Raw genomic sequence first — 10576 nt, 5'->3', positions numbered from 1 at the left:
TCTTGATTAGGTCATTATTATGATCATCATCATTATAATAAGTAGTAGAAGAGTTCTTGTATACAACATAATAAACATCATAAAACTAATCCAGCAGTGACTGCACAAAAACTTATAAAAACCATAACTTTTGAACGGATCGTCCGATTTTCCTCAAACTTTCACTGATGTGTTCTACTGATATTGCCTCATTCACTCAATCCACATTATGTATACTAAGGTGAACTTACTTGTCCATTTATTGCTCCGGAGTACCCTTTGCATGTAAGTTCTTTTGTCATGGTCTTAATCTTATTGATTCTTATAATATTTTACAAGGAGCTCTTAGAGGTAAGATAGAACTTCTTCAAGGAAACATCGGTAGGTAAGATTCAATCTTAAATCATTAATCTTCATTTTATTCTATCTTTTTGAAATCACCTTGAACATGGACTAAAAATGAGATTTTTTGTTATTTTTGTTTTTAATTTGTGTTTTTCTTCAAACTATAAAAGTACACAGGTGGGTACTAACCTGTAAAGACAACTGTGACACGTTCACATACTATATACAACAAAATGTCTTGTCAGTTTCTCGTGTTTACTCACTATCGATTGCATTTTTGTGACCGGGTACATTACAAGAATTTGGGGCTCTCCAAGGCGCCAAGTCCCATTGTACATACCTATTGTTTCCTGTCTATAAGGACTAAAATCCTCTTATTCGCTGCGGATATGGACGCCGGAAGGAGAAATTGCGCAATGTATTATGATTGTTCGTTACATAATGTACCAGGTGAGTCTACATACTGTGAATCAATGTATTAATCTTGTACTGCGCCTGTCGTTATTTGCACTTTTGTATGTCTGTCTGATTGTTGGATGTATGTGTTCTGTGTATCAGGAAAATGGTGTCATGGCATCCTACAACATTCTCCATCAATTGAATATTTCATACATATATCATGGTTATGCATATGTATATAAATATAAAACATTGGGTACAGTTTGAGGAAGATGTATGAAAAGAAAATGAGTATTAAGCGATAACAGCATTAAAACATAAATTGAATATTATAGGATGTAATATGATTGAAAACCTAAAGGAGAAACAAATTTATCTCCTTGATGTCTATGGTGTCACCTTAATGTAGTAAAAAGCATAATAGTGTCTCCCTACTAGGGGTCATCCAAAGATATATATATATATATATATATATGTGTGTGTGTGTGTGTGTGTGTGTGTGTGTGTGTGTGTGTGTGTGTGTAGACTCGTCACGAACGAGTGATGAACATGAACGCCATTGATCAGAAACCGTGACTCGCAAACTCAACGTGGTGATGCAAGGGAATTTCATTTTTTCCCTTCATGCTCCCCAACATAATTCATGCATCCACATATTGATCAGAAACATTATAGCAGAAAGAAAAAAAATAGAATCCATCTGATTTAACCATCGCCTAAGGAAGCTTGGGGGATCATATTCTGGACTGTGCTTTAGAAGAACATGAACTGTTACAAGAATATAATCAATGTGAAGTCCTTTATACGGAATATATGAAATTTTGAAAAATGACCACTTTCAAGTTTCAAGTTTTCAAGTTTCAAGTTTATTTCATATTTCCACTTTGTCAGTGATGGAATTACAAAATGATTGACAATGAAACAAAAGTACAAAATATATACAACCATATCTTATGTTGGAAAAAAAGACAAACAAACATTAAACACAAATATAAATGGTCATTATCATCTGAGGATATCACAAATAAATGTCAGAAATATGATGGGGCCTACATAAAAGCAATGATGCTTGTAAAAACTTTCAGGGAGTCATAATAGCGCATAGGCTTTGTTTTAAATAGTAAAAGGTGGGAAAATTCAGCAATCAATCATCATAAATACTAGATACCGGTAACATATGCCTACATTTTGCTTGTTGAAATTGACTAGCGTCTTGAAACTGTCATGTCGTTTGTTTCCGTGTTAATCAACTTGACTGGATTCAAAAGATTATCGGACTTATAGATCTTACTAAATGGGTTTTACTATGATGAATTTAGGTGTAGGGCCTAAACAACAACTTGATCATTAGCTTGCATTCCCTGTTTTTAACAGCACACGTTTAACATTTAACGCCGGAAGCGAATAACACGAGGAACGAACAACAACAACAACAACAACAACAACAACAACAACAAAGCAGACGATTTCCAATTCCTAGTATTTTTTCTTGTGTTGTTCACTGTTGTTTGTGCAGATTATAAGTGGGAAAGTATAATAATGCAGAATTCGCTCTCTCTCTCTCTCATTTATAAGTTAATTTTGATGATCTCAAAACCCTGACAACATACGAGTAGACAATAGGTTTATGTAAACCTGCATTTTAGCTTCATGTTACATTATTTTGTAGCGACACTTTCATGAACTGTGTATAATACATACATCAGTCAGCCGTAGGGACACTGGTATAACAGCGTCAAGGTCCCCACCCCTAGCCAGATGTACTGGACCTATGTTATCTACGCAACAGTTTAACAAGATAAGAATAAACTAGAAATGTTACTATGGCGATTGCTATGCCTCTGCTAATTCGCGTTATTCTCTCATAGGTCTACAGAACATCTTACCAATGTGAGACAATAGTTAATGATTGGCAAATAATCACTATCTGTATACATCAATTTTCATGACAATACTTTGAGCTATTGTCAAAACATAAGAAAAATCAGTGAAATCTTGGTATTTTCTCTTGATCTTTGACCCCGTGGCTGAAATTTTCCCCTTCATTATCATTGTCATTAATTGATCATTAGTGTAGTGAGTCACGAGAAAATAGTGCGATTTCAACATTAAGTAATATACTTAGCATTTTAACATGACCCTTGACGATAGATCGTATGACAAAAACCTCACATGAGAATCATTGTCAGGCAGTATATGTATTATGTGCAAAGTTTAATAAGGATGCAGTTTCAGAGACATGGAGAAAAATTCTTTATCATTTTCACTTGATTTTGACCCCATGACCTAAACGTTGGCTAGAAAATATTTACCTGATATAATATATTAACATGAAAGGACATTCAGGGTTGTAGAAATAATATGGAGAGTTTCGTCCACTCACAATGATGAATTATCAATTGTTAAGTATTCTGCCATGTTTCAATGAACTAGTATACATACTTCATCAAGACTAATTCTCATATTACAGAGAGGCTTTACTCAACAGTGTGGCCGCAAAACCGCAAGCGAGATGAAAAATCAATGACCAGCACCCATTTTCTCTCACATAATTATATCAATCTACCCTTCTATTCATCTATCAATCTATCCATTTATTCATTTTTCTATCTATCTATCTCTATAAAATGCGATTACCGTGCAATAACCATTATCATTTCCGGATTACCGAAAACTTCAATCATGTTTATATAAGTCCAAGTTCAAGTAATCCTAAAAACAGATTGAACATTATGCTTTTGATGTGGATTGAAGAAGTTCAAGTTTTGAGCGATGAATTATTTTTGGGATGGAATTTAGACCCATTAAATAGCGAAACTTGTGGATTGTGCCGTTGATTACTATATATATATATGCATATAATACACATACAGTCATAAACTCATTCAGTTTCTTTGCCGTTAGTTCGTCACCTGTGTTAGATTACCGCATGGACATGATGGGGGGGGGGTAGGATTACTCTAAAACGTCATGCATGCAACACACATCTTAATTTCAATGATTTAGAACTCGGTCTTGATGTAAGATACACGAAATTAACTACATCTGACGTTTTGATTTCTCTTATATCATTACTTTTATCGTCATTAAGACTGTGACTTTCTTTCTCTTTCTCTTTGAGTTGGACAGCGGAAAACCAGTGCATAAATTCTGGTAATCAACAATATTCTTTGACGTCATGCGTTCGGAGACAGGCTCATAGAATTATTAGTGTATAATCACACTTACACAAAAGCGAACAAGATGTCGAATAGATCTCATTATGCTCTGTGAGTGAAGCGTCAGCAACGGTCAACTATATGCACTGTCATTCTATCTGATCATCGCACTCAGACTACTAAGGCCAATCTCATAGGTCTCCAAGTTGATCAATATGAAACCTATCAGCGCTCCAAAAAAGAAGATGCGATCAATACAAGCAGCCAAGAACTCCATGTCCGTCATCTGTACACAGAAACATAAGGGTTGAAATCATTTCATTTTCTCTCCTTATTAGTCTGAATGATAACATAAAAGAATTACGTGGCTGTTGTAATAATCACCCGGCAGTGTTCTGCAAGTACTTCAGTATTTTGAGTCATGCACACCTTTCTATTTATCAGTCAAGCTTAATTTCCTTATTCGAGCACACCTGATCGTTTACCCACAGGCCGCCTCCAATTCCTGAAAGAGTCGTTGAAATAGGGGGTCTTATATTATGTTTCCTGAAATGTTTTCGAATACTAGTAAGGGTATTTTTTTTTCTTTTTTTTCAAATAATCCTGAAGTAAAGGATTAGTTTCAACTCCCAAGAAATATTCCGAAATCGGGGTAGTCATGGTAGTGGGGCTTCTTCGTGTTTGCCCAATCTCCTGATTTAGCCTGGGTCCCAAAGGGTGAACCTTATATTTTACTGTCCGCCAGATGCTTTTTAATGGTTTTACCCTATTTTGAGGGTGCCAAATCCGAATCTGGGTGATAAACTTTGAGGGTTTTGAGTTATTCAAAATGGCAGCCTAAATAGCCATCAAATTCTGAAATTCCTACAGTCCTTATTACATCGTTAAAAGTGATACATTTACACAAAAATGAAACTTTATCTTTTCTAAATGGTGAGAACTCCGACTCTAGATGATGCAATTAATGCATTCATGAAGATTTTGAGGAATTGTAATGGCCGTAAAAATTTGAAATTTCCATATTTTTCTTTTGAAAAATTTGATGATTTATTCGATTTTTGTAGCAGAGTATAAACTGGTCATGGAAGCCATTTATACCGACGGTTAGTGAAAACTACATCGTTGGTTGCCCTTAACTCATCATGTTATTTTGCTGAAAAAAAAAAGAATGGTAACAAATGTCATAATCCTCTATTATTATGAAGGTAATGAATGATATACAGTAGTTAAATTGTTGAAATAGGATTATTTTCGATAATATTAATGGTAATAATAATATCAACATTACTAATAATGCTAAAGAATAATACCCCAGTCACACAGTTCTTTAAGATGGGTTACGTCCGCCGCGGATAGATACGGATGAGTGGACGCAGGGGGACGCAGCGTGGACGCAGGCATCCGCAGGGACATATGTAGACGTAACTGTCCGTAACTCATCCGTAAAGAAACGCAAAATGACGGGGCCAAGCCTGCGAAATTTTGAAATGTTCAAAATTTCGCAGAGGGACTCCACGGATGCAGACTTACGCAAGTAACCGTAACCAAACGTAACTATCCGTAACTGAACGGAACTACCCGTAGCTTCGACGCATACCATCCGCAAAAAAAAATAAAAATGTTACCTCCCGTCCGTTTGCGTTCGTTTACGTCCACCGTAAGTATCCGAAATTAGCCGCTGATTTCTATGTTTTTGTTATCATTTCACGGCCTTGCTGAAAAACAGCTTTTAGCTGATAGCAAGCTTTTTACCGTGGTAAAATAAATAAACTCAAACTCAAACCGCAAGTTAACGTATCACAACACTTTCGTCCGCTCACGGATATTTGCGGACAGTTACGGATGCTGTGGACGATTACGTCCTTCGACGTTTTCCGTTTTCCACTCGCATTGGAGCACAGAAGGTAATATTTTGGGTAGGGGATGGGATGACAGCATTCTATTCACTTTTCTGGCCGGGGAAGGTGTGGGACAGCGATAAACTATATAAAATGAGAGCGAATTTAGTATTTCTCTATAGTCTTACCCACTTTACGCTCCATGGAATGTGTATTACATTTTTTTAATATTGTACTTGGGTGTGGGAGGGGTGTTTGAAAGCCTAATGTCTTTTTTTTCTGCACATTTAATAGGCATTGGTTTATCATACAAATCTCCTTAACATAACCCAGTAAGTCATGAATATCGCTGCACAACGACAGCGTAACCACAGTTTGTCTATTCCATGACTGTAAGTAATATTTTCTTACTCTAATGTTTAACTTATCGATCTATATTGTATATTATTTGTGGTATAACTTTGTTATGTATTCTTTATTTTATAATGTTTATTCATATTTGAGTTGCACAAATAAAATTCAAACTTCAAGTTCAAAATTTCATATGTCTTTTATTACTGTAAAGCATATTAAAGGAATACGAAATTTTTCACAACTTGTACGTAATTCAATTTCATTTTTCCCCAGTGTAGAATGTAAAACAGTCCAATATGTGATAACCTTGCTGTCATAATACACTGACTTGGCATGGATCGTCAGAGAAAACCATATTGTCCATAATTATTTATAACAATCTGTAACTATCCGAAAAAACCCCAACTCTCCGCAAGTGTTCAGAACTATTACGTGCCAATTCGTAAGAATATCCGCAAGTGGACGCAAGTATTCGTATCTGGTCGTATCTGTCCGTATCGCCCTCATTTTTTCCCCGTACGTTTTGTACAAATTTTCTGGTGACGGCAAAGGATCCGCGGGAGTCCGCAGAAAAAAACGACTTTTTTGGACGTAACGCCGGACGCAGAGCATTATGTGACTGGGACCTATAAGGAAGAAACTTACTTCCTCCGTATCTGACGACGGTTTTTTGGTGTCTGATGAAGTGACATCGCTGTTATCTGCTTCATTGTGTTTGCATTCGTCAAGGCTCACCTCCTTTTCTGGAATAGTTCCTGTACAGTCCATCAAGATGAAATTAATATAACATACAACACAAACATGAAATAAACCCACAGTTTGGTTCAGGGCCGGCGCAACCGGCAGAAAATATAGGGTCTGACTTTTTGGGCCTCTACTTTTTAACAGAAAACTTGGATTTTGACTTTTTGTTATGTATTTCTTTTAATTTGCAGTTCTGTGCTTGTCACTCGATTTTGGTAGAGAAGTGGCGCCCAAAAATGTGAAGAATGTTTTTTCCCATTTTTTAACACTTTTTTTGACTTGTCAGCCGATTTGAGGAGGGAGGTGCCAGATTGCAACAAAAATGTTAAGACTTTTTTGGTTTCTCAGCCGATTTTGGTACAGAAGTGGCAGCAAAATGTCCCTTCGCCCCCGCCCTTTCAATCTTGAAAACGAATCGACGTGCTTTTTCCCATAAAGTCGGACCCTTACTTTTTAAAACAAAAAGTTGGCGTCGCCCCTGTGGTTACAAAACGGCGCTATCAATTGTCAGTAACAAAACACAGCTCTAAGTTCTCGTTTAGAATGCATAATTTTGGATTTTGTCTTCCTCGATTCTCATATTTAATATGCATTTGGTACTTAAAGTCTTAGATGTAAAGCCTGTACTTTAATGATGGTTTCATACACTGCAACTGGAATTCATGCAATATGGACCCTGTAGTAAAAAGCTGACAAACGACCACGCAATGTTTACTGTAAAGGTTGACATAAAAACCAGCGAAAATGCAACAAAAAGTAATGTGTGCCATTAAGCACATATAGCATGTCGTCATGATACATCTTATATCATTGTAGCCTGTGGTACACTAGAATGTTTTTAGATGCTTGACCCAATTCACAAAGTCTAGACCACTGCTTTGAAGAATTTGACACGGTTTTTTTTCCTCTACTGCAAGTTATTCTACAGAATATCGGAATTAATCTGTTTTACCATTTTTGCATCGATTCTGCGGTAATTTCATTAAGGTTAGTGCACCAATGACGTGGAAAACCACATATCTCGAGCTCCGATGCCGAATTCGCCACGGTTGGAAACTAAGATTCACTGTGATGGTCGACCCTCCTGTGATGCAGACTAAGGTAAGGAATGAGGTCAGGACGAAGTTGATGAGGATCGGTTCGCTGTCAGCCCTGGACGTCCTCGGTAGGATGTCTGCAATGATGATTTGAAAGACCGTCTGTCCGAGGACGAGGGACAGGCATGAGGATACTCGCTCACCACTCTTTAGCGGGATGAAGAAAGCCATCAGAGCCAGTGTGTTCAGCTGCTGTATGGGCACTGCAATCATGCGGAGGTAGAAGTCAGGCAGCCGTGTCATTGTAAACCTGACGTTCAGGAAAGAGAATGTGTCGTTGTGCACTGGATCGGTTGTTTCGGACGTATCCAGAGCCAGACCCGACAGGAGCCACTGAGGGTTAGTGTCAGCCAGAGAAAAGACCTGTTCAGGTTCGAATTCAAAGAAGTCGCTGGGGATACCCTGTGAGACGAAGCTCAAGTTGCATTCATGTGAGTCAAAGGGGAACTCCTTCAGGTTGATGTCGCAACTGGACGAGTGAAGAAGGCTCGTTTGGATTTGGGCGAAGCCATCCTGGTTTAATGCGACCTTCGAGGCGTCCGACTGGAGTGGACTTTCGGCCGATGCAGAAGCAATTCTGAAAAATACAGGATAACAAATTGAATGCGATCTGTCACAAGCAGGAGAACTCAAAGTGCGTGTACTTGCTGGCACCAAGAATGTGGAGAGAATAATACAATCCTGAAATGTAGAAAAGAAAATCAGGTTTTACCCGTGCTGTCTACATCTCACTAGACTAGTCACAAAGCGGATGTCTAAATTCGCTATTTTTCAGTACAACGGAGCTAAACTGCTCTTTCGTCATCCATGAATCAAATTAATAAGACAAGGCGTTATAGGTTGTGTTATGTTTCCTAGCCCTTCGCGGAATGCAAAACCTGTTGAAAATTATTAAGATTTATTTTTGACTGTAGCTCAATAACAATATATGACATGTGAATTCAATTAAAAAGTTGCATTTGGTTAAAAAGATATGGTCGTGGATGTGATTTTCGAAAATGATGTAATACTGACGTCACATTCGAGTGATCACAAGGAAAAAGAAAGTTATACCATCCCAAAATCATGACATATGAGCCAAGTTTCAAGCGATAATAAAATAAATTGAAGTGAATAAATAAAGCATTCGTTCAGAAACAGAAGATGGAATAGGTGATCTTTCACGGATCATCTTAAAAATGTGAAAGGGAATAAAACAACTCCTAGTACACTGTGCAATATTTCATTGCTATTCATTCAAAAAAGATATTCACCCCTTACGTAATGATTGTATTCTGCAATTTTATCCCAAAACGTAATTAATGTGCATCTGTACCACCCTGTTGCTGTTTATTCAAAATTGTTATTTCAAACTTTATGATGTCATCTTTACTGTGCTGTATATCAAGTTTGAATATTCGAATTGACTTTCAGATCACTCTGTACCAAAGAATTTACAAATGTAATAGGGTGTAACTGGCATAAAATAGGTCTTGAGGATGGAATGGATTTGTGAGAAAGAATGTAATTGCTTGGTTTCAACATGTACCATAAAAGCAGTGACAAATCCGTTGGAAGATGTTTAGAATTAGAATGGTTTAAAATTCAGCAACACTTACGTGACAAATCCGTTGGAAGATGTTTAGAATTAGAATGGTTTAAATTTAGAATGGTTTAAAATTCAGCAACACTTACGAGTTGTAAATCAGTATCGGTGGGGTCCATACGGATTCCATCGGGACATGCACCCGGCTGATGTTGTCATACTCCGTCGGATCCCATGTAAGACGAGAATCATTCCAACTCTTTGTCCAAAAGGGCAACAATAAATGATTACGATAAAAACAGGATTCAGGTCTCATTTACTTAACATTTTGTGCAGTAAAGTATTACTTGTTGTTATGTAATACTCTCTATAGGATTAACATCTGACTGAACAATGCCACACCTCAAGTTAAAGTTTTGACTTTAATCATTAGCTATCAGTGTTGTCACAAGTTCATGACTCCATACATTTCTGACGGATCTTCTTTCTACACTTTATTACTCCATTTGTCCTTTTTTTCAAAAAAGAATCCTCCTGCTGAACGTTTACAGATCACACTTTACATTCGGGGAAAAGCGACTTAGCTAATGTTTACTTCCTTCAAATTTTCTTGGCGGATTGAAACAAATAACTAACCATGGTAACGTCGCAGTGAAGTATCAATCGTATGTAAGATCTTTGATACGTCAGTGAAAAACCCAAATACAGTCAAACTCGGATACCTCGACATCGGATAAGCCGAATATCACTTACCTCGGGGGCAAAATGAAAGTCCCGATTGTTCCTATGGAGTTTCCGTGTATTAAAATTCGCGTAGCTCGAAAAAGATAACTCGAAGTTCGGTTACCTCGAAGGGAAATCTAATGTCCCGATCTTAATTAACTTATTGTTTTTCCCAGCATGTTGCTCGAATCGAAATTGTAAACATCACTCAGCATCTCCGATTAAGCGCGCGTGGACAGCGAAGACGTGTCACATGTTTTCACACTCGATTGTAAATATTCTGAGACCAGAACAATCGCGCGCCCAAGAAGAAATACCCGATACACAGCTGACAAGGAAAATCCCCAACACCACACGTACATGGTATGCACATAGCACCCGTGCCAATGGAGTGCTTTACGATAGAGCACTACG

General features: G+C 37.4%; 1 protein-coding gene across 1 annotated transcript; it reads right to left on the bottom strand.

Moving 5' to 3' along the window:
• Positions 1-4035: 4035 nt before the first annotated feature.
• On the bottom strand, positions 4036-9629 carry LOC139736925 (neuronal acetylcholine receptor subunit alpha-9-like). The gene is made up of 4 exons (XM_071647599.1): positions 9589-9629; positions 7815-8491; positions 6719-6828; positions 4036-4167 (listed from the first exon to the last, which is right to left on the bottom strand). The coding sequence occupies exons 1-4, from the start codon at positions 9627-9629 to the stop codon at positions 4036-4038; spliced, it is 960 nt and encodes a 319-aa protein (XP_071503700.1).
• Between the last annotated feature and the right edge of the window lie 947 nt (positions 9630-10576).

The sequence above is a fragment of the Diadema antillarum genome, unplaced genomic scaffold (genome assembly GCF_040938485.1).
Source record: "Diadema antillarum isolate AM-2024a unplaced genomic scaffold, OU_Dant_1.0 seq00000674_RagTag, whole genome shotgun sequence".
Lineage (NCBI taxonomy): Eukaryota > Metazoa > Echinodermata > Echinoidea > Diadematoida > Diadematidae > Diadema > Diadema antillarum.
This window is presented reverse-complemented; position numbering and strand designations above follow the sequence as displayed.

Coding starts and splice junctions, on each gene's coding strand:
- LOC139736925 (XM_071647599.1), bottom strand. CDS start 9,629: ATGGAATCCGTATGGACCCCACCGATACTGATTTACAACTC. Junction 8,492..9,588: donor CCGATACTGATTTACAACTC/GTAAGTGTTGCT, acceptor TGTATTTTTCAG/AATTGCTTCTGCATCGGCCG. Junction 6,829..7,814: donor TGTGGTTTTCCACGTCATTG/GTGCACTAACCT, acceptor TGGACTGTACAG/GAACTATTCCAGAAAAGGAG.